Genomic DNA, 24533 nt, shown 5'->3' with positions numbered 1-24533 from the left:
CAACCTACCAATCAAGTCAATGAAGGAAGATCTCCCCTGCCTACCCAACACTCTGAACCTCACATGAAACACCCAACTCATAGGAAAATAACATCCTCAACCTCATCATCACTGTTCTGCCCACCGTCCATCACAGCTCCCCAACCCTGCTCAACCGCTGGGACCATCTGGCAATCCCCTTTGATGTTAATCACACAACCCCAGTCAAGCACACACAACACAAACAATCCTTCAGATCAGTGAAGAGCTTTCCAGTGGGGCCTCTGCTGAAAAACCTTGGCAACCACCACCTCACATGGGCCGATCTCCCTCAGATGAACCAGGACCGCAATTCACTTCTCCAAGGACTCAACACCACCCTCACAACCGACATCAACCACCAAGTCACAAGCCTAAGAAAAACCTGGTGAAAACCGGGGGAAAATCCTTCAGCACGCCTGACCACACCCTGCTCAAGGAACATTGACTGATCACCACTGCTAAAACCAACTACTACCAAAACACCATAGCCAAGACCAACGATAAAAGCAGAGCCCTCTTTAAAGCCATTGAGCATTGTCTTGTACCAAACCTCTGCCCAAACCACCCGTTCCGCACTGCATCAAAAAATAAATCCACCACCATTAATTGTTCCTCAACAAGATCAGCATGATCCACCAGCAGAGACACCAACGCCACAACTGACAGAACACTACACATCCCATCTGGACAACTTTCAGGAAACTCACTATGGAAGACCTGACTGCCACCCTAGCATCCCGCAAGGTCACATTGTACGTGGAGGACATCCCCCCTGTCTCAATGCTCAAGACACTTCCAGCTGAGACACTCCTCCCTTGCTTGACAATCATCAACAGCTCCCCCAATCTTGGGACCTTCCTCTGAACCCTCAAGACTGGACAAATCATCCTGCTTTTCAAGAAATTAGACCCCGACAACCTCAGCAACTACCGCCCCATCGCCCTTCTTCCCTTCCTAGGTAAGGTTCTTGAGTAAGCAGTAGCCACGCAACACTTCTAGCACATCGGAAACAACTTCTTTCAGTCATATCAATCTAGCTTCAGACCCAGATGCAGCACCGAGACTGCAACCATCAAGATAATTGACAATACCTTTAACATCCTTGATTAATTAATTATATTAGGTTATTTATAATGCGCTTAATACCCAGAGGTTTTCTAAGCGCAGGCCAGGGAATCGGACCTGTGTTGCTCCGCGTTGTCTTGTTTCCAAGGTGAGCGCATTGCCCCTGACCTATCCTCCCAAGACAATGAAAGCTATTCTTGTCTCCTGGTTCTCCTTGACCTCTCAGCAGAATTCGACACTGAAGACCACCAGATACTCACTGACATTCTACATCGCTGCATAGGGATACGTGAGAACTCCCTCAGTCGATTCAATTCTTCCTTGCTAACCGTCATCAATTAATCACAATTGGGTTAGTCTGAATCATTAACTCTACCCATCACTCATTAAGTCCTGCAGAGGTCCATCCTCTCCCACATGATCTTCAACCTTTACATGTAACCACTAGCAACCATCCTGCTACAACACAACTTCCACGTCCACTAATACGCAGATAACACAAAGCTCTTCCTTTCAGATATCCTGCATTGAAGACATGCACAGGTTCAAGGCCTGCCTCACATCGATGCATCCCTGGATGTTCAGTGCTTACCTGAAGCTCAGCCTCTACAGCACCACATTCCTGCTGCTTACCAAAAACACTGAACACCCTGGCATCCAGACCTGGCTCTCTGCTTTGACCCTAGAGGGTATCACACCCCTGCTGTCCACAGGCACCAAGTCCCATGGGTTCGACATTGACAGACATTCTTCAGTCAGCAAATAGTAAAGATGCAAACAGTTTGGTACCAACTTTCTCTTCTGATGTAAATCAAGTAATTTATCCCAGAACACTTCAGACCTGCTATCAACGCTGTGGTCATCTCCCACCTGGTTGGTGGCAATGCGCTTCTGGAAGGCCTTCCGACTAATACTGGCACTCCTGAGATGTGTCCTAAACGGTGCAGCACAACTCATCAAAGGACTCAGCAAATTTGACCAAATCACGCCAACCCTCATTGAGATGCACTGGCATCCGCTGCAAGTATGTATATTCTTCAAATCCTGCTGCATCATCTACGAGGCTGACACGTTGAAAGCCCCCAAGCTACCTCACTGAAAAATTCTGCATCTCCGGAGGCCTACGATACATCAAATGTAAGGACATGTGCAGGTTTGAATTTTGTCAGTGCAGGAAAGAAATAATCAGAAGACAGGCCTACACTGTCTATACCCCCACACTCCGGGACCTCCCTCTGTCAACACCAGGCTTGCACCCTCACTTCTACATTTCAGGAAGGAGCTCAAGACCCTACCCTTCAAGGAATGGTTCCTCCCCAATACTTAGGTCCACACACACCACACCCTGCCCACCCAACCTGAGACTCAGTCATCTGTCCCTCCCGCCTCCCCCCCGCTGTTTCCTCCCTTGGGTGCTTGTAGATCTCTTGCTGCAAAATTACCTGCCTCATTGTTAGCTCTCAGCTCCCTTTTAGCTCTGCTTACCTCACTGTGTCCGTCCCCCTATGACTTGTAAAGAGCTCTGTTGATTCCAGAAGCTAGGTCTGTGCTCGATATATAGCCCAATCGTATTTGGCTTATATATAGTGCTTTTATCCAAAACGCTTCACAGTAGAAACAATAGTGTTACAATCACGATAAAAACATTAGCAATGATGACAACACAAATCCATTTAGTTATGGAGAAGGAAAAGCAATAGGCAATAGATGCTGTTTTAAAGGTTTCTTACATATGTTTGGGGAGAGGAAAGGGGTACATCCAAAGGAAGTGCATTCCAGAGTTTAGGAGCTAAAAGGTGAAAAGAGCAAACACGAGAGGATTCCCAAAGAGGACGAGGAGTGGTAAGAACAACCTGGGAACAAGAGCATGTGTTAGTCGATACAAGTAAATCATTGAAGAAAAGTGATTAGGGGCAAGAGCATGAAGGCATTAGAAAACAATACAAAGAAAATAAAACTGGAACTTAACAGAAGTAAAGTTGGGAGATTAAAAATAATATAAACGGCATAATGTAAAATAGAACGAAAGGGAAGACATCCATAATTAGTTAAACTAAGATAAAGCGAACAACAATAATTCAGTCTATGGAGAAATAAAGTTTGAAGAAGTTCTTTAGTAAAAGTGAAAGTCAGTAAGTGACATATTTTCTGAATATTAAAAAGCTGAAACCGACAAATACGAATGACGGAAAGGATTTGCTCCTCATGAGAAAGTGAGGCGTTAAAGATATGTACTTGATCCAAGAGAGGAAGAACAAGTGGAGGAAAATATGTAAATAGAGGAGTAACTATTGAAATAGAGACAGGGAATAATACTATTTCTGTCTTTCGGTCTGTCTGCAAAAGAGAAAGGGGCTAGGTCTCTCTCCTAGACTGGGACCGCAGTTGTAGGCACCCTTCTAATTGAAGATGGTGACATAAAAAATAGTTCTGATTGTTGCACTTGAACCTGACACGCACACTGGAACGGTGGTGGCCAGAACCCTGGTAGAGACTAGAAGGAGATACTCAGCTAGAAAAAAAATATATGATATGTCCACGTGTTGTCCAGACTCCTGGACAATATACATGCTCCGGACCTAGGAGTACGTACCAAGCGGGAGACAGACCTGGGTAGGCCTTTCTCGGATGTTGAATGGGCAAGGGTAATGCTGTACCCAAAACGAGCCTCCAGGAATGCCAGTCTAAAACTCACACAACTGCACATAATACACAGAGCATACTTGACGCCCCGCAAGATCTCCCTGTTCAAGGGGGAGACTAGACGACATTGCCCCACATGTATGGAGGCAAATGCAGGCATGCTGCACATGTTCTGGTCTTGCCGGAAAATTCAGGGGAACTAGGCAGATATTGCAAACAGAGTGTCTAGGGGAAGGGCAGACTTGGATACTGGGTCCCCAGAGGCATGTCTGTTAGGGGTGTTCCCATGCAAACGTGGTACAAAGCACATTGCTAAAATGAAGGATCTCATCTGCGTGCTAGCCAAACGCAGAATAGCGATGTCCTGGAAGTCGGCAGATGGCCCTAAGGTGGAGGCATGGTGGAAAGATTTCCAGAGGTAAGCTCTGGCTGAGATGCAGGGTTTGGAATAGGGCAGTGTACCTGGGACTCCGAGAAACGAGTGAGAATGTCACATCATGGAATGTACTGACACAAACAATGTTTGACCTCTAAACGATGCACCTGCAACACCTGGACTGCCCTGAATAGAGATTGTTTGTATAGAAACATTGACGCCAGAGGGCAATGCTATGTAATATTCATGGGGAAGGTGGGCTTGAACAGAACGGAAATGCAGTGTTTATGTGTTACGGGTGGTTGTGGTTGGGATTGACTATCTGAGGGGGTTCTGATGTTTTGGTCTAACTACGTCACATCTGATGCAGAACTCTGTGGAATAATTTGGGCATGATGTGTCCTGAAAGTGTTCTCAAGGTAAGCAGACATCTCACATAAACACTATAGTTAAAGTGAGCATTGTGAAGCAATGTTGTAGGTATGGGATATGGTTTCATCTGTAGTGGGATGGACTTTGAATTGAGGAAATAAATTATTTGGGCTGAGTGTTTGTACCACAATTCACTCAACACCTTTCCATCGTTTATGGACTTTTTCTTGACACCTCATAAGAACATTTATTTTCAACTTTATATGAAAATGCTTCCCTCTCTGTTTAGATTGGAAAGAGAAGGAGTCCGCAAAGAACATGGCCCACCTATTGAGGCGATACGCCCTGTCGGGGCGGGCCGACACTCTCGGAAACAGCCCACCACCCAAGTTAAGGGCCAGAGGGATATGGGAGAGGTGGGGGAGGGGGAGCAAGGACAGCACAGAGCGAGGGATGCACAGCCATGTGGGAGCTCCGAACTCAGGCTTATGCCAAAGGATTCATCCCGCATTCCGACCTCCCTGATTGGCTTGCGCCTCCGCCCCGGGTGCTAATGAGTGTCATGGTGGGGAAGAAAGTGAAATAGTGCACCTATATTCTTAGATATACCTATGGGGAAAAGGGAGAAACATGTTGTGCAAGATCCATCATGAGAGAAGATGGAAAGTGTGAACTCCATTCAAAATAACGGACGCATACACATTCTTTCATATTAGAGATTACATGAAGAAAAGCATATCATTTTGTAAAAGAAATCCACTTAAAAATCATCAAGAATGTGCGTGCGTTGTGGGTGTGTATGTATGTGTGTGTGCGTCACAAAGTTATAGAACGGTTGAAGCTTTGTCAACATTTCCGGCCCAATATTTATCTTTGCTGGCACCGTCTGCACCTTTTGCTGCAGAATGACTGCGATTTGGTACATGGTCGAGGATGGTTGAGATCAGTGCTTTACATGGAAAAAAGAAGTGCAGGTACTCAGCATGCTAAGAACCGGACATTCCGGCGCAGCCTTTTCAGCGCCAGTCGGTGTGGCGCGGCACCTTGGACACAAGTCCCTTTTAGGCACACTCTGTTGTTTGCAGGCTATGCCCAGTGAGATTAAATGATGTGCCAAAGAGCACACACTTCCAATTTGTTGTTATGCATTGTGTTAAAAAAGTTTGTATATCTATGTTAAACATTTTTGCTTTTTTGTGTATAAAACGAACTGATATCATAGCTGTAAACTAAGCTTTTTAAGGGACCATTCATTATTTCCCGCTTCCATTGCCTAATAAGACATTTGCTGGGTAACTGGAGCTGTGTGCGAGTTTTCAGCCGAAACTGTTCCATCACAACTCCAATTACTCTAACCTGTATATATTAGAATAGGCACTGCTAATGACAAAGCAACATCCTAAAAACGTAATTTCCCAGGCTTTCCAAATCAATTCCTGCTCCATCAAAGGACACCAATGGTAAAAGGTGAAGCACAGTTAGGGAAAGAGTGTTCTGTGCCTAATGTGGTGAGAGCACAGTAGATTCATGTTTGTCTCTCCTTTTGTTCTGCAGGGTGGGCCCTGCAGTTGATATTATGGGCACTGCGGGTGGTGAAGAGAGCAGGAGGTAGAGGGAGCTGCTTTGCCCAGCCACGGCCCCAGAAGCTTAGTCCTTCCAGTTGCAATAACGTGAAATGAAAAGCTTTCATGTTCACCTTGCAACAATGTTGAGTACCGGTACTCTTTTTCAGGCATTGAGAAGTGCAGGTACTCAAATGCTCAAAAACAAGATGTGCAGGTACTGAGGGCCGGATAGGGCCGGCCCATTTAAAGCGCTGGTTGTGATTAAAGCAAACAAATAGTAGAGGATTGCCTCTTCTGCTTGCCACAAGGTCTTCAAGTCTGTCCACTGACCTCTTTAACCGTACCACTCCTATGATGGAAGAGCAAATTAGTGAGGGGGGTAGTTATCTGAACCCATATAATATCTACTTCTTCACCTGTATCCATTTTGGATACACAATTCCTTTGCTCATGTTGTCGTAATCTGTGATTTCTTATAGTACTTCTTGAATAGGCAGTGACAGAAAGGAGTCACGTTCCTTATTTTGTGATAGAAGAACTGAAGAGGCATTTTTTACTAATTTGAATTTGAATTTATTGAATATTTCTAAGGTGCCTATTGCAGCCTATAGAGCAAATGGTGTTTCCATGCGCCACAAAGCAACAAAAAAAAGGGGGAGTGAAAAGAGGAAATAATACAACAATAACAGTCCTACTAGGCCTTGTGAGATTCAGATCGTGCAAGTGTAGTAAAGAGAAGTGCAAAAAAGGAGGGAGTGGAACTGCATACTGTGCAGAGGGGGCCTAGGGGGAGCCCAGGGGCTAGGAAGTGCTGAGGGGAGTCCAGGGCGATAAGTGCCAGGGGGTGCCAGAGGTGTGTATAATCGACTAAGTGCGAAGACAGGGGAGGGCCATACTCAGGAGAGGTGCTGGCCAGTGAGGGAGGCCCGGGGGGGCAGTGCTGAAGGGAGAATGCTGGTAAATACTGGTCAAGGGGGGCCTGGTAGCCTGTAAGACTCATAAGGGACCAGGCTTCCAGTCGCAGTGGCAGAAGTGCAATTGGCAGGGGAGGCGAAGGGGGAAAGAGGTAGAGAAAAGCAGGGTCTTGAGAAGTTTACAGAACTTAAGGAGGTCTGGCTTTAGTCTGAGAGGGGCAGGGAGGCTATTCCAGAGGGAGGAACCTGCCGAAGAGAGAGATCTACCCCCACTCTCCGCTTGGAAAAACGTCTGATCTGCAGAGAGTTGGAGCTAGAGGACCAAGGGCTCTAGCAGGGAGGTATTTAGGGCGAGAGAGCTGGATACAAAGGGGTCCCAAGCCCCAGAAAGCCTTGTGGATGATACAGAGGGCCTAGAATTTGATCTGTACAGCAACCGGGAGCCAGTGGAGAGATTTTAGGGCTGAAGAGATGGTGTCCCTGGGCCAAGGATAACTCTTGCAGTCCTATTCTGGATTGGTTGAAGGGAGTGAAGAGAGGAAAGAGGCAGGTTGAGGTAGAGGCTGTTACAGTAGTCCAGCCTAGAGAGGACTAGAGCTCTAGAGACATTGAGTTTCTGGGGGACGGTGAGGAAGGGGAGAATGCCTCTAAGGAGGTGAAGCTGAAAGTGGCCCTTCTTGGCAAGGTCCATAATGCGAGGGTAGAAGGAGAGAGAGGAGTCGAAGATGACACCAAGGTTTTTGGCCTCACAGGGTGGTGAGGGGAGAGTATTCAAGGAGGGCAGCCAGAGAGTAGGGAGGAAGCAGGTGTCCCAATGAGAAGGATCTCAGTCTTACTGGCATGAAGACAGAGATCATTGGCAGAGCACCGTGCCTGAATAGCAGCCACACAGTCAGTAATGAGAGAGGGAGAAGAGGAGTAAGTGGAGGGAAGCTCGAAGGAGAGCTGTTTGTCGTCACATAACACTGAAAATGAGGAGAGAAGGAGGAGATTAAGTGGGCAAGAGGGGCAAGATAGATGTTGAAGAGCCACAGCATAGGATAGAGCCTGAGGAACACCGCAGATAGAGAGTGAGGTGGAGGAGAGGAAAGGGCCCAGTTGCACCTGGGAAGGACGATTAGAGAGGAAGGAAGTCATCCAGTCCAGTGCCCGGTCATGATGCCGAGGGTATCGCAGAGCCGTTTTATGAGGATGGAATGCTTGACTGTGTCAAAGGCAGACGAAAGATCAGGGAGAGTTGGAATCGAGGTTAGAGAGCAGGTCTTCACAGGTGTTCAGGAGAGCAGTTTCCGTGCCTATGGATGCTCTGAAGCCAGACTGGTGGTCATGGAGACAGCCCACAAGTTTGGTGTGGTGAATCAGTTGGGCGATGACAAACTTCTCCAAGAGTTTACCCAGGAAGGGGGTAGTGGAGATAGGGCGATAGTTAGCCAGGCAGGAAGGGTCAGCTGTTGGCTTTTTTTAGGAGAGGGTGCACAAAGGAGTGCTTGAAGGGTGGGGGGAAGGAGCCAGTGGCAAAGGAGGGGTTGCAGAGGCCCACTAAGACAGGAGCAAGAGAGATGTTGTCCTTGATAGTTCTGGAGGAGCAAGGGAGCACCTGTTTGGAGGAGACTTTCATAGAGCGGACTACTTTAGTGAGCTCATCAGATGATATGGGCAAGAAGGAGGAGATAGTGGGGAGGAAAGAAAGGAGGACCATGGGAGGCCTGGGAAAAGGTGGGTGAGTGAGGAGGGGGGTAGAGGAGAGTGAGGACAAGATGTCCAGTGTTTTAGTTGTGAAGTGGAAGGCCAGTACAGAGGGCCTGTGATGGAAGAGGGGGGGTAGAGACTGCAGTAGGGCTGGGGAGTTCCTTGCAGAGTTTGAACAATTCCGCAGTGTTGTTCTTGGCTCCAGAGATGCAGGCTTGGATGTGGGGCCTCTTCTTGGAGTGGATGAAGAAATGGTATTGCCTTTGGAGCAGGCGACAGGCCAGTTAGTCAGTGGATGTGCCATAAATCTGCCACTTTCATTCAGCAGATTTGCACTTACGTTTCAGTGAGGCTAGGCTGGAATCAAACCAGCTGTTACACTTGGAGGCAGGTTTCAAGCGGATCCTCATGATAGGGTCAAGGATGTCAAGGGTGTTGGAGATGGAGAGGTGAAGGTTAGCAAGGGATGTGCCAATGGGCAAGTCAAAAGCAGTAGTAGGAGGGGGGGATGAAGGTGGCGGCAAAAGCAGCACTGATACTCTCTTCTTCGGCCGACTGATGGTGAAGGAGACTGGCGGTGTGGGCAGATGCTCAGCCAGAGATCCAAGGAGCTCAAGGTGGGAAGAGAGGAGAGCATGGTCAGACAAGGAGAGGGGAGTTGTGAGAGGGTTAGAGATAGGGATGTCGATAGGGATGTCTGTTGAGATGAGTGCATCCGGTGTGTGTCCGGCAGAGTGGGTCGGACCAGAAAAAAGAATCGCGATGGAGAAAGAGTCACAGAGGTTGCTAAGAGTACAGTGACCACTTCAGAGGAGTCAAGGTGGATATTAAAGTCTTAGAGAAGGAGAAACTTGGTGGTAGAGGTCAGGGGAGAGACAGTGAGATCTGCCCATTCAGAACAGAAGAGGGAGATCAGGCCAGGGGGCCTGTAGATGGTGGCGAGAGTAAGCGAGGGGGAAGGAGAAACTTGAGCCTGCATACGAGGCATTCAAAAGAAGAGTAGTATTGAGTGAGTATGATAGTAGCATGGACCCATTCAGGGAAGATTAGGGCCCCTGCGCCTCCAGAACAGTTAGGCCTGGAGAGTATCTTACAGCCCTCAGGAAGAAGAGTGTCATGAGTAGTGGCAGAGCTCACATTGAACCACTTCTTGGTAAGAGCGAGGACGTTGAGGTCCAAGTCTTCAAGAAGGTGACATATCAGAGCAGTGTTTAACAGCAGAGGAAGCATTCAGGGTAGCTAAGTGAAGCTGGTTGCCAGCTTTGAAGGTTTTCAGAGAAGGGCTACAGGGGTGTGGTACACCTGTCGGTGGTGATGAAGAGGTCAGAGGGGAGGTGGCAGGAGGAGTGGAAGGAGAAGGGAGGCAGTTAATTAGAGACGGAAGATGCTGATCAAGGAGACGGAGATTGGGTTGAGAAACTTGGGCCATGACAGTGCCATTGTGATAGACATTAATGGTACACCTAGAGGATGGAAAGTGTGCCAAGAGTACTTCCCATCTGGTTCCACCATTAATGGGTGGAGCGGAGAAAGGGGAGAGGATAGAGACCATATCGGGAGTCCATAGATATGGAGAGGGAGTGACAAAGATGATGTTGGTGATAAAGCAGCCTGGAGGAAGCATTAAGTAGGTGTCAGCAATGGGCAGGCCTGGATTAGCAACCAGGAGAGCTTTTAAAAACGTTTTCCTTTCACGCTTTGAGAGAGAGGTAGGATAGGTGTTAGGACTGATTTTTTATACTCTGGCCTGGAGGACAGATGTATAGAAGCCCAACCTATATTGTGACAGGGACAACTCTGGGAGCTGTAGCCAAACCAGTTCAAGGTAGCAGTGACGAGAGGTCTAGGCTAAGTCTGAAGAGGTGGTGAGCTTGTAAAGGGTCCACAATGAGAACACACACTGGGAATCTCAGATTACACTTAGACAGTATGTATAAAAATACAGTTATTAATTTATGACCAGATATCACTATGAAAAATTACTACTAACAGGTAGAAGTATCACACACCACTAATAATAGGTTACATAAATACAGTCACTAGAGTAGGGAATAATACAACTGAGAAGCTGACTCCACCTGCACGTTGTTGGTTAAACCGTGGGATGACAACACAGTGCGATTGCGCTATTCTGCTAGGTCGCGATGCTGTGTGGTGTGAGAAAGTGTCACAGAGGTATATGGGTGCCTGGTTATTGAGGCACTTGTGAGTGAGTGAAAGCGATTTGAGGTCTATTCTTTGCTTAACGTTAAGCCTGTTTATATTCTGTCTGACTGTCCAATCTAACTGCATTATTTTGCATGACTTGCATTTTATTGATATTTTGTTGGGAAGTTCCTAGGTCGAGCGCATTACAATAGTCAAGCTTAGATAAGACTAGGGATCTTGCTACTGAGATGCAGTTTGTTGTAGTCAAGTAAGGACAGCAGGCTGTAATAAGCCTACATGTATACGCTGTGGATGAAGCTAGGGCATTGGTTTGTCTCGTGAGTGAGAGTGCAGAATCAATGTAAATTCCTAAGGTTTTCACATCATTAGCTACTTTAGGTACCCAGTTCTAATGTCGAAAAGAAATTGGTCGAATGCAAAAATGTCGAAAAAATAATTTGAATGTTTTTTTTATTTATATTTTTTTTTGGTTTAGCTAGTAAAAAATAAACTGGGGGTCGGGGCGGGAAACCCCCAATAAATTTTTATTTTTTTAAAAATTCGATTTTTTTTTCTTCATTATTTTTTTCGACATTTTTGCATTCGACAAATTCACTATAAACTGCTACTTTAATAATGTTACCGTTGATATTGAAAGCTTTGAAGAGGGTTCCTAGTTTATTCAATTTAGTTGGAGCCAAGGACGGTTTTGTCGTCGTTAAGACCTAAACCATGCTTAGGCATCCAAATTTGACTAGTGCTAGAGATACCAGTGATAGGTATGAGTATCTGTGTGTCCGCAAAGTTTGTATACGTCACACCCAGATGATCAAGTATATCAAATAAAGGCTTGGTGAATATGTTGTAGAGAGTAGGGGACACACAGGAACCTTGCGGGACTCCACAGGTAACTGGCGTAGGTGGGGCTGATGCAGAAGGTGCAAAGACCCTCATAGATCTGTTGCTAAGGAAGGATTTCATCCAAGTGTTGGCTTGGTCCTAGAAGGGTGCGGCAGATGACAAATGTTTATATAGAATTTCATGGTTCACTAAATCAAATGCCGCTGATAAGTCAAGTAGTAAGAATAGGGCCAATTTCCCTTTATCTTGTAATACCTGAATTTGTGTCTAAGTCGATGAGCGCCGTTTCGGTCCCATGTTTAGGTCTAAAGCCTGACTGTCTTAGTCCCAACAGGTTGTTGGTTTCCAGATATTGCTGTATCTGGAGGTATGCTGCATGATCAAGAATTATTAGCAGGAACGGGACGGTAACAATGGGTCTGTAGTTTGAGGGGTTGTTGGGGTCCAGAGAAGGTTTTTTTAAATAAAGGGAGTACCCATGTGTTTTTCAAATTAGTGGGTACAGTACTGGAGTCAAATGATGCATTAATGAATGAGGTAATGAAGGGAGCGAGTACATTGGCAGCCTCCTTAATAAGCGTGGCCGGGCAGACGTCACCCTTAAAATTGGAAGGTTTGATTTTGAGTATGATCGTCTTTACTTCTTTGGTTGAGAGAGGTTTGAAGTTGAATTGTGGCATATTAGGGGTGGGGGGCGAAGGCAAGTCCTGAGGTATGCTATTATCGATAATGTTTTTTTTGTAGAAATTTTGTTTATTAGCTGGGTGATTCTATCTTGGAGAGCATTCTGTATGTTAGTACACCATATGGTGTCCTTCGTACAGGTGTCAGGTATAACAGCAGGAAATTCGAGTTCTTTCAGAATATTGAATAATTCCTTAGTACTGGAATTCGCTTTGGCAATACGGTCATTAAAGTTATCTTTTTTTGCCTTAACAATGGCAGTTTTATAATTAAGTGAGGCCGCAGTGAAAATATCTTTGTTGTATTCTGATGGGGAATTTTTCCAAGCAGTTTCTGCTGTACGTTTCTCTTTCCTAAGAGTCTTTAGATGTGGCGTGTACCATTTGTTAAAGTGGGTGAAAGGTTTAGATTTCTGCATTTTAAGCAGTGCTTTCATGTTAATAGCCTTCAGGATAGTTTCATTATATAGGTTCACTAGATCGGATGGGTCCAAATACGAGGTGATAGGATGAGTGATTGGATGTAGTAGAGGTAGTACGTGTAGAATGTAAGTTTCCGTTTACTTCTTGCCAGCATGGCTTGGGCTTGAGTTTGTGTAGTGAGGGGTGCTGACTTGTCAATGTTGAATGTGATTAGGTGGTGGTCAGTCCTTGCACATGGAGTATTGGCAGGTACCTTGATACTACAGTTAAGGTCCGCTAGCCAATCAAGTGTTCTGCCTTTATTATGGGTCGGGCTGGTTAATCGATGTGTGAACCCAAGCTCAGAGATGGTATCCTTAAGGGCAGAGGCCTAAGTTAAAGTCTCATAGAATTATAACTTGTAAATTACTTTTAGTATTATTGGACAGAAAATGTAATAAATCGTTTTCGAAAGTGGAGGTATTACCGGGGGGGTCGGTAAATTAGATGCATAGTAATGGTAGATGTGGCTGAGGTAGATAATTTGATGGAGAGTTGTTCAGCGGATGGTAAGTGTGGTTTGTTGATCATTCTTAACTCTAACACTGATTTATAGATAAACGCAATTCTGCCACCTTTGGCAGTATTAGCCTCTCTGTCCGAGCGTAGAATAATGTAATTGTCTGGTGGGGCTAGTGCTAATGAAGGACCTGAAGTAGGATTTTTCAGTGATGGCAATGACATCAAGGTCATGGAGAGTCAAGATATCCACTATATCCAAGGCGTGTGCTTGAAGAGATCTGGCATAGATGAGCCCTACTTTAATAGTATTGGTAGTGTTGCTAGGTGAAGGTGTTTGTATTTTACAATTATTGACAGGTTTGGTGGGTCTTGCAGTAGCGTGGTTTTTGTCAATCTTGGTTGTATTGTTAACTTTGGGCATTTGTATTTGTTCTCGTAAAGTTCTAGAGCCAAGTGTAGAATTTCTCAATGGTGTAAGGCATGGGGCTGTTGTAGTATGTGTGGGGGAGCATATAGGTGCTAAGTGCCGAGTTGTAGTGACATCAGGAGGCAATGTAGTATGTAGTTCGACCTTGATGTCGTGCAGCACTGTATTACAGTGAAGGGCACAGTGATCCATGTTGAGGATTAGTGGAGAGAGCCTCTGTGGAACGTGTAACAACACATTAAGGCAAGGTTGTAGGAATTTCGATGGAGGGATATCGTTCGATGATGGCAGGTTAGTTGTCATAGTAAGGTGTATTATAGGTGTATTGTGACATATTTGGTAAAGATGGTGGAAATATGATACAATCCATAGACTAGCAGATTAAGGAGCAAATTGGGCAGAAAAGCAAAGATGCTCAGTTACTGTGACATGCCAGTATGCCTCAATAAGCTACCAATTGATACAATTAGGCCCGTGCAGATCCCTGTAGGCTAGTTCGAGTTTAGGCAGTAGGCTAGTGAGTGTCACCGAGGGGCAGGCGCATTCTCAGGAATGGTACGGCATGGCATAGTATGCTTTGATCAGGACGTGTGCAGCGGTGGGCACATTACTAGATGAATATAGCGCTAATGAAATGTATGTACAAGGTTAAATTAGTTGTGTGTATATGGCTAGTCAGTTGCATCAATGAGGCGCGCAATCAGAAGCAGGCAGGCTCAGAGTGGCACTAGAACAGGAGGAAGCATAGAATCGACAAGATGTGTTTAAAAAAAATGTAGATAAGGCGTGCACGGTCATACGATGCAGGTGCGGCACTTGATCAAAGAATATATCTAAAGGTCACGAGCACAACATATCGTGTAAAGGGTCATTGTCGGAAAATGCAAATAAGGCACACATGGTCATACAATGCATAAAGGCTATTGATCATAAAGTGCAGCTAGGACTCACGAAAACAAAAGCAATTTCGGCATACGTATGTTAACCGGGGCACAGTGTGCAGATTAGACAATGCGCCTTCAATAGGATGATTGTTCAAGGCTGCACGGAGCAGAGGTACCAGTGTGCAGTTCATAGGTCCACGGAGTACTGGCGTAGGCAAAGGCAAGTAAGATAAAAGGAGCATTCAGCAGCTAGCGAAACAGCACATTCAATTCAGGAGTGCAGGGAGAGGAGAGGGTTGCAGATAGCTAAGGTCGCTACCGACGAGTTATTGCAAATGTTAATGTCAATTGGCACTGTGTAAGTGCGAAATCGTCAGAAAGTACATGCCATTGAGGTAGTTGTAGACGGTGAACTCGTAGTTGGTGAGGCCGAAAGTTGCGCAGACTAGCAGGTGGTGAGCGGTACTCTTAATCAAACATTGCGCAATAAGATGATACGTGTGGGGTACTCACGTGTGGGGTTGATGTGGCATAAGGTTGCCACCCGTGCAGCAGCCCGTCATGGACAGGCACAGACAGGCCAAGTGCCTTAAAGGGTGCCTTGACCAGGGATGCCGGCTCGCGCCTTCCGGCGGAACCGATCATTGCAAATATTGTAGCTTTAAGTTCCAGTTAATTTTAAATTAGTTTGCCCTTGCTTCCAAGTAGTTAACCTGGCCCAGGCCCTGTTTCTGGAGAATCCAGGTTGAGGGTGATCATCCTGGGAATGTGATGATGTGTATTGCCATTGGTCCAGTTTTTGTAGCGTGCGTTGGGTATGCCCAACCTCTCAATTCCTCCCAGCCTTCATTGACTCATTCTTGTTCTATGACTTCATGCTGGGCAGGCCCTTCACTCAAGCGAGAAGAAGCCTGATGCTCCAGAGTCAGGTCACTGTGCTGAAGGTTTTACTCTGGTGTAAATATTACCCTTTCAGTACTTCCACTTATGCACCTAGCACTACGAGACCAGAATTTGGAATAATACGCCTTTTCCTCTTGTCACAGATTGCCTGAAGAACACACCAATTTATGAAGGCAGTCAAGTGTTTTTATTGAAGGGTTGGAGAAGAGGCTCACCAGGGGTAGAGGTTTACTCTCTCGACTCCCCTGCACAGTTTCTTTCCTAACCCAGGCCCTCCACAACCCCAGAATGGTCAATAAACATTACACACTACATGGGATTACAAAAAGGCCCCGCCCTCTTTCTGTACCAGGTCCTCTGGCATTTAGAAATTGTACCCTGCTTTTAACACAATCCCTGTCCCAGTTCGTACTTATTCAAATTTTTTATGTATTTTATTGTTCGTTTATTATGTGCCTATATACGTGTGTCACAAGGCTCAACAAGTCAAGGGGTTGGCGGGGGGAGGAACATCCTACTAGGCCTTGTATATTCGGATCGTGCAAGTGCAGGTTATTTATAATGTGCTTAATCTCAAGCACGGATCCGTTATTCGAACATGTGTTGCTCAGCGTGGTCTTGTTTCCAAAACCTGCGCGTTGCCACAGTGCTATCCTTCTTTCGAGCATTTACCTTGCTGGCTATATATACAAACCACCCCCTAGCCGGTTGAGGGTTAACTGAATGTCACATTGTGGGTCACTTAGAGCGCTGTGATTGCCGCTTTGACGTGCAGTCCACTCTGCATCCCTGTTGAAGATAAACCGAATGTGTGTGTCACATAGAGTGCTGCGATTGCCTCTTAAATGTGCGAATGCTCCACAGTTTTTTTTTCTCTCTCTCTAGAAAGAGACTGGCCAGCATTGTGCAATGCAGGTGTTTGACAACAAAAGATGGTACTTATTCTGGTCATGCATGCACATGCAGAAGGGCGGTGGGGTACACGTCCCTACCAACTCTCACACCTGGCCTCAGGGGCAGGACTGGTGGTAGTGAAACCACTAATAGGCCTCCCTCCTCAGGCTTGGGGGTGGGGGGGAGGTGTAGGGGCCCCTCTACCCATCCCTACCTGATAGGGTCAGCATCCTGACCCTTTCACACTTTCAATCTATTGAATTCACAGACACATAGTGCTTACAGGAGTCTTTGCTAAGCCTTCACAATTCCACCCACTGAAAGTAGTGTGGATGACTGACAGACATGCCCCTAATGCATTAATGACAGTTTTCAACTCGCATGGTTTTGAAACCACTAAGACCTGGACGATAACTAGATAATATCACACAGCTGGCATTTGTGATGGCGCAACTAGGCACCTTTGTCTTCATGTGGTGACTGCTATGGATGGACATATTTCTAATTGATTTCCTTCTGATGCGACATGTGATTATTGCAAAAGATCAAGCACTTGCAGCATAAAAAGATCATTAGGAACAGCTGGGTGGAGGTGACAACATGTTACTACATCAGGCAATATATTTCGAGGGGCGGCCATAACCTTTTACGATAGTTTAAGGAGACTCGTGGGAAAATGGGCGGATCTCACAATTGTAGCAAAAAAGATGGTTACTTGAGAAACTGTTTTATAAATTAAATTTGAAAGGACAAGTATCAATAGGCTCAAAAGAGAATTAGGTAAACATTCTGAATTCACCATGCGGGCTCCATGTTAAATCAGGCAACACTAACTGCATGCAATAATAGAGATCTTACATCCCTCGTAGCATTGGTTGGCTTTACCCTAATTAGCTCTACGAGTGGCAATAACATAAAATGGTCATTGGCAGAATTTGATTGTATTCTCAATGGGCCAGGCTGAAAAATATTTTCCATTGTAAACATCATGATTCCATACCAAGGCTTTAAGTGGTACTGCAAATGCCCTATTGAAAGCATGACCTACCTGTTTGTTGCAATACGTCTATCTCGGGTTTCTTGAAGCTCCCAAGCTCTCTATCATAAATCTAGTTATTTAAAGTCTACCCTGAGACTCTAGACCCGCAGATTCAGAGGCTGGTGGGTCATTGATGTTTCGAGACCAAAACATAGTGGGCACGGCTAGGACCCATCAGAATGGAAGAGCTTTGCAGACAGCTTATTTTTGGGTGCCTGGGCTAATAAATGAATGGAAGAGGGGGTGTTTCAACAATTCCTTAGAGAGTTTGCCCCTTTCATAGTCCTGAAATCGAATATATCTGCGTTTGACTCCAGATGGTGGCAATCCTTTCAAAAACTCTATGTAATATTCAAGCCATCTGTGTGGCCATTCTGATGCAAAGACAAGCTCATGATTCTGGCAGAAAATGGATTCCAGTGTCCAGAGGATAATGGCTTCATTGTAGAAAGGGAGCAGGGGCCCTCTTGTTTGTTCTTGTGTTTCCTTGAAGTTCGTTTGACTTTAGTAGTAACAACAATCTCACATGCGCATGTAAAATTGCTCCTAACTCCCATGGCCTTATGGGTAAAGTAATGCAGAATCACCATACTCCAACCACCGGGACGCAGATATATAACTCCCATGGCCTGATGGGTTAAGTAATGCAGAATCACCATACTCCAACCACCGGGACGCAGATATATAACTCCCACGGCATGATGGGTAAAGTAATGCAGAATCACCATACACCAACCACAGGGACGCAGATTTATAACTCCCATGGCCTGATGGGTAAAGTAATGCAGAATCAACATACACCAACCACCGGGATGCAGATATATAATTCCCATGGCCTGATGGGTAAAGTAATGCAGAATCACCACACAACAACCACCGGGATGCAGATATATAACTCCCATGGCCTGATGGGCTAAGTAATGCAGAATCACCACACACCAACCACCGGGATGCAGATATATATCTCCCATGGCCTGATGGGCTAAGTAATGCAGAATCACCACACACCAACCACCGGGATGCAGATATATAACTCCCATGGCCCGATGGGCAAAGTAATGCAGAATCACCACACTCCAACCACCGGGATGCAGATATATAACTCCCATGGCCCGATGGGTAAAGTAATGCAGAATCACCACACACCAACCACCGGGATGCAGATATATAACTCCCATGGCCTGATGGGCTAAGTAATGCAGAATCACCACACACCAACCACCGGGATGCAGATATATAACTCCCATGGCCCGATGGGTAAAGTAATGCAGAATCACCACACACCAACCACCGGGATGCAGATATATAACTCCCATGGCCCGATGGGTAAAGTAATGCAGAATCACCACACTCCAACCACCGGGATGCAGATATATAACTCCCATGGCCCGATGGGTAAAGTAATGCAGAATCACCACACACCAACCACGGGGATGCAGATATATAACTCCCATGGCCCGATGGGTAAAGTAATGCAGAATCACCACACTCCAACCACCGGGATGCAGATATATAACTCCCATGGCCCGATGGGTAAAGTAATGCAGAATCACCACACACCAATCACCGGGATGCAGATATATAACTCCCATGGCCCGATGGGTAAAGTAATGCAGAATCACCACACACCAACCACCGCGATGCAGATATATAACTCCCATGGCCCGATGGGTAAAGTAATGCAGAATCACCACACTCCAACCACCGGGATGCAGATATATAACTCCCATGGCCCGATGGGTAAAGTAATGCAGAATCACCACACACCAACCACCGGGATGCAGATATATAACTCCCATGGCCCGATGGGTAAAGTAATGCAGAATCACCACACACCAACCACCGGGATGCAGATATATAACTCCCATGGCCCGATGGGCTAAGTAATGCAGAATCACCACACTCCAACCACCGGGATGCAGATATATAACTCCCATGGCCCGATGGGTAAAGTAATGCAGAATCACCACACACCAACCACCGGGATGCAGATATATAACTCCCATGGCCCGATGGGCAAAGTAATGCAGAATCACCACACTCCAACCACCGGGATGCAGATATATAACTCCCATGGCCCGATGGGTAAAGTAATGCAGAATCACCACACTCCAACCACCGGGATGCAGATATATAACTCCCATGGCCCGATGGGCTAAGTAATGCAGAATCACCACACACCAACCACCGGGATGCAGATATATAACTCCCATGGCCCGATGGGTAAAGTAATGCAGAATCACCACACACCAACCACCGGGATGCAGATATATAACTCCCATGGCCCGATGGGTAAAGTAATGCAGAATCACCACACTCCAACCACCGGGATGCAGATATATAACTCCCATGGCCCGATGGGTAAAGTAATGCAGAATCACCACACTCCAACCACCGGGATGCAGATATATAACTCCCATGGCCTGATGGGTAAAGAAATGCAGAATCACCATACTCCAACCACCGGGACGCAGATATATAACTCCCATGGCCCGATGGGTAAAGTAATGCAGAATCACCACACACCAACCACCGGGACGCAGATATATAACTCCCATGGCCCGATGGGCAAAGTAATGCAGAATCACCACACTCCAACCACCGGGATGCAGATATATAACTCCCATGGCCCGATGGGTAAAGTAATGCAGAATCACCACACTCCAACCACCGGGATGCAGATATATAACTCCCATGGCCCGATGGGTAAAGTAATGCAGAATCACCACACACCAACCACCGGGATGCAGATATATAACTCCCATGGCCCGATGGGTAAAGTAATGCAGAATCACCACACACCAACCACCGCGATGCAGATATATAACTCCCATGGCCCGATGGGTAAAGTAATGCAGAATCACCACACACCAACCACCGGGATGCAGATATATAACTCCCATGGCCCGATGGGTAAAGTAATGCAGAATCACCACACACCAACCACCGGGATGCAGATATATAACTCCCATGGCCCGATGGGTAAAGTAATGCAGAATCACCACACACCAACCACCGGGATGCAGATATATAACTCCCATGGCCCGATGGGTAAAGTAATGCAGAATCACCACACACCAACCACCGGGATGCAGATATATAACTCCCATGGCCCGATGGGTAAAGTAATGCAGAATCACCACACTCCAACCACCGGGATGCAGATATATAACTCCCATGGCCCGATGGGTAAAGTAATGCAGAATCACCACACACCAACCACCGGGATGCAGATATATAACTCCCATGGCCCGATGGGTAAAGTAATGCAGAATCACCATACACCAACCACCGGGATGCACGATGGGTAAAGTAATGCAGAGATATACTTTCCTCCTGCATCAAGTTGGTCTTTAAACACCTGTTCAGCACTGAGCGCACCAGCACATCCTTACTTGACATCAGGGGCAGAGGTGATATGGCCTACCTCTCCTTTAAAACCACTCAACCGCCTTATACATCAACAATTACAGTCACGTTTAGCTCTTATTCCTCATTTAAAGGTAGAAAGATAGCTCATGGTATTAACCCCTCACCCCAAACGTGTGGGGGATCCTGAAGTTCACAAGCTCGAAACTTGGCAGAGCCGAAACATTCCTTAATCCTTCAAATGTTGATACAATGAGTACTGTTAAATTGGGCAATAATGACACCTATTATAACTTTTGGAAAGTTCAGAAAGCATTTTCATTGGATAATCTGCAGGCGGCATAAAGCAGTATGTTCGGAACATTGGTTCATATAGCCCACAAATTGTTCAGAATGCTACATTTCAAGACTAGAGGCATAGCATAGCGTACTTCACAGCCATTTTCCTGTGACTGCCCAGGCGGATTTAAGTCCTAACAACTAATATACTTATATAAACGATATACCAGGGGTATGCAAGCTTTGGTTCTCTTGATGTTTTGGACTACAATATCCATCAGGCCCAGCCAGCAAAGTCAAAGGTGAGGCATCATGGAAGTCACAGTTCAAAACATCTGAAGAGCCGCAATTTACAGACCCATGCTGCATGCTACCAAGAGTTATGCAGGAATAATAGCTTTATATATGCAACCCTATGGCCAAAGCACGTGTAATGATGCTATAAACCTTGTTAAATACCCTTGCTCAGACCTTTTCTTTTATGGCCAGTAACCCCAGTACGCCCCTCGAGTTGTGTGTATAATGCTTAATCTATTTTTAGTACAGGAGGAATCTGCCTCAATGTGCTATAAATAAGGATAACTTTATTTTTAATATTACAAATAATATTATATGGATGGGTGTAGCTGCCCTATATTTGACATATGAGGTTTCTTTCCTTTGGAAACGCACAGTGTTCAGTTCCTGAAGCGAGCTCCTTCATCCACATACTCTTCGTGGTCCTTCTTCCCTACCCTCTGTAACAAATCCATGGAACACCGGGGAAATGCTCTCGCCAGTGTTGCTGTCTATATGGTCCAGGGTCAGTCTTATCCTTGGCAAACAACAAAGAACTTAGTTCCTACCTACCTGACATTATGGAAGTCATCCACATTCCTGAAATTGAACCCTTTCAATTCTGGTGGTGTGGTGGCCCGAATTACCTCCAGCTGGGAACTAGAGGTAATTCCGGCACCCAATTCCGGCACCCAACCATCAAAAACTGCTGGTATTACCAGCAGGGTATTACCAGTGCAAGTAATACCGGCAGCTCCCCCTGGGGAGTAACAACCGTTGCCAGCATTTGGAATATGCCAGTAATTCCAGCATACCAAGTGCCGGTAACTGTATTAACGTTTGGTGGTATCCCACCAGATTTACCAGTAGAATACCACCAAACTTATAATGAGGCCCTATGTGTGATGAAAACAAGCATTGGCAAAGCCAACCGTTTTGGCATGTGTATAAGTATTAGGCATTTTCCAGGCAATGCTATTATACGCCCATGTACTCCCACCATTTTGTAACTGTTACCATCGATGGCCAGTTAATACCACACAAAAACCAACTGCCAATGCTTCTTTTTAATGTGAGGCAGTTGCAAGTAGTCTCGAGTGCAATAGTGACTCAATCATCAAACTGTCTCATGATAAACGATATTGCTGTCAGCAGGTGAAGTTGTGAAATTCAAAATGGTAGTGTCTCTACAGAGGCCCAAAACAACATAGACAACCTGTTACTGCCCATTATTAGTTTGCATTGCTTATTAAACAGACTGCAAGTTGTTGGTTGAAACTGAGGCCTCAGGTGTGAAGTTGCAGATGGCATAGTCAGCAACATGTTGTGTAGACTGGATACGAAGTATAGAAATCCTGTTGGTCACTGATCTTTTCTTGCCTTTCTTTCTTCTGCAGAACCCATCTACATGCCCTTCCTCATCGTGGGATCCATCTTCATTGCCTTTGTTATAGTGGGCTCCTTGGTGGCCGTTTACTGCTGTACCTGTTTGAGGCCCAAACAAACTTCTCAACAGCCCATCCGCTTCTCTTTGCGTAGCTACCAGACGGAGACCCTCCCGATGATCCTGACGTCGAGCAGCATCCGGACTCCGTCCAGGCAGTCCAGCACCGCCACCAGCTCCAGCTCCACTGGGGGCTCTATCCGCAGGTTCTCATTCGCCCGAGCCGAGCCCGGATGCCTTGTGCAGTCTTCTCCTCCACCCTACACCTCCACCCACACAATCCACCTGACTGGCCAACCAGCGGCCTTCCTGGTGTCCCCGCAGTACTTTTCCTATCCTCTTCAAACAGACCCTATGGGCAAGAACTGCCCAGAATTTTGTCAGGGCTGAGACATTACAACAGAGGACAACGGAAGCATACAGAAATTGCGCCGGCGGAAGCATACAGAAATGGCGCCGACAGGAAACAGGCCACATTCCTTTAAGGGGACTTCACCCCCTCTGTGATGCCCCTGATCCGGTGAAGGAGTTTCAACCAGCAACCATGAACAGGGAACCTATTACACATAGGAATCTGTAAATCAGAGATTAGTACTGTAACACACATGGGTGACACAAGTCAACAAGGAATTATGATGCTTAAACTCAATCGAAACTAACAAAACGGTCTCTAGCCCTCAACGAGGGAGTTTCAACCAACATTTAATGCATCAGACAATTTTAGAGCCACACGTGGCAACGTAGTAGGATGTGCAACAAGCAAGCAAAGAGGAGGGAGGGAACCTTTTTTGGACAGGAACACGAGCAAACTTATAATGGTTGTGATAAAAAAAAATGGCCCCTTTCACATTTTATTATGACATTCGATCATGCTCCTTTGCCACCAATCAACTGGATTATTCCTGTTCAATGAAATGAAGTTTAAACATCTACTAATTTAAGATATCTTCTTTTTAAACATCTAAAACATTGCTGTTGGCATGAATTATTTCTCCTATTTATTCCTGGCATTCGGTTATGCAGCAGTAACACAGTTGGATACGTTGCACCTACAGGTGATCTTATTTGTAAAATTAGTGATGTACAAATGTAAAAAATGTAATATAAAATGTATTTACCACACGATGACATTACTAAATAATTAGTGAGTTCACAGAAATGTATTTTATGTTAATAAAAGAGGGTGGTGAGTTTCTAATTCGGTGGCAGTGCTTAAAATCAGGATACACGCAAGGAGTGAAGTTCATGGCTACATTTCTCCAATGAATGTGTCAAACCCATGAGGATAGCGCCTGTGTCGGACATCAAATGGCCAGATAAACCCAAGAACATATTGAACACCCAGGCTCTGCAGTGCAGCGAGTCAGTGACACAGAACCTCGGATGCCAAAATCCCAATCCTGGAATGGGCTTTACCTTCCAAGATCGATATCCCAAGCACCTCTCTGTAGCTGCAGGTCGAAAAGGACATGTGTATTCTTTTAATTGGTTGCATGTAAGTCCAGAGGCGCCAGACCCAATATAGTCTAGTACCTCAATATAGCACCTGTCAAATAACACTCTCCAAACTCTCTTGCATATCACTGTCTAAGCATTCAACTCGCCAGAATCAATCATGACATCACGCTAGCATTCATGACCACATCCGTGGCAAATACAGACGACACATTACAACAGAGCTCCACTTTATGCAACATGTAGTATGCATGCATGAAATTCATAATCTGCAAACCTAGCTGAGAAGCAGGAGCGCTACA

The 24533-nt window shown here is 45.7% G+C and overlaps 1 protein-coding gene across 1 annotated transcript in view; it reads left to right on the top strand.

Annotated features, from left to right (window-relative positions):
• SHISA3 (shisa family member 3) overlaps positions 1-23901 on the top strand; it is a 75674-nt gene extending 51773 nt beyond the window's left edge. The window contains exon 2 of the mRNA XM_069631742.1: positions 22730-23901. Within this exon, the coding sequence (XP_069487843.1) occupies positions 22730-23166 (437 nt within the window). The 3' untranslated portion in view covers positions 23167-23901. The remainder of the gene's footprint in view (positions 1-22729) is intronic.
• Positions 23902-24533: the final 632 nt, after the last annotated feature.

The sequence above is a fragment of the Ambystoma mexicanum genome, chromosome 6q, assembly GCF_040938575.1.
Source record: "Ambystoma mexicanum isolate Mex_15411 chromosome 6q, UKY_AmexF1_1, whole genome shotgun sequence".
NCBI classification, from domain to species: Eukaryota; Metazoa; Chordata; class Amphibia; order Caudata; family Ambystomatidae; genus Ambystoma; species Ambystoma mexicanum.
The sequence above is the reverse complement of the archived record's forward strand: the minus strand, read 5'-3'. Positions and strand labels throughout refer to the sequence as shown.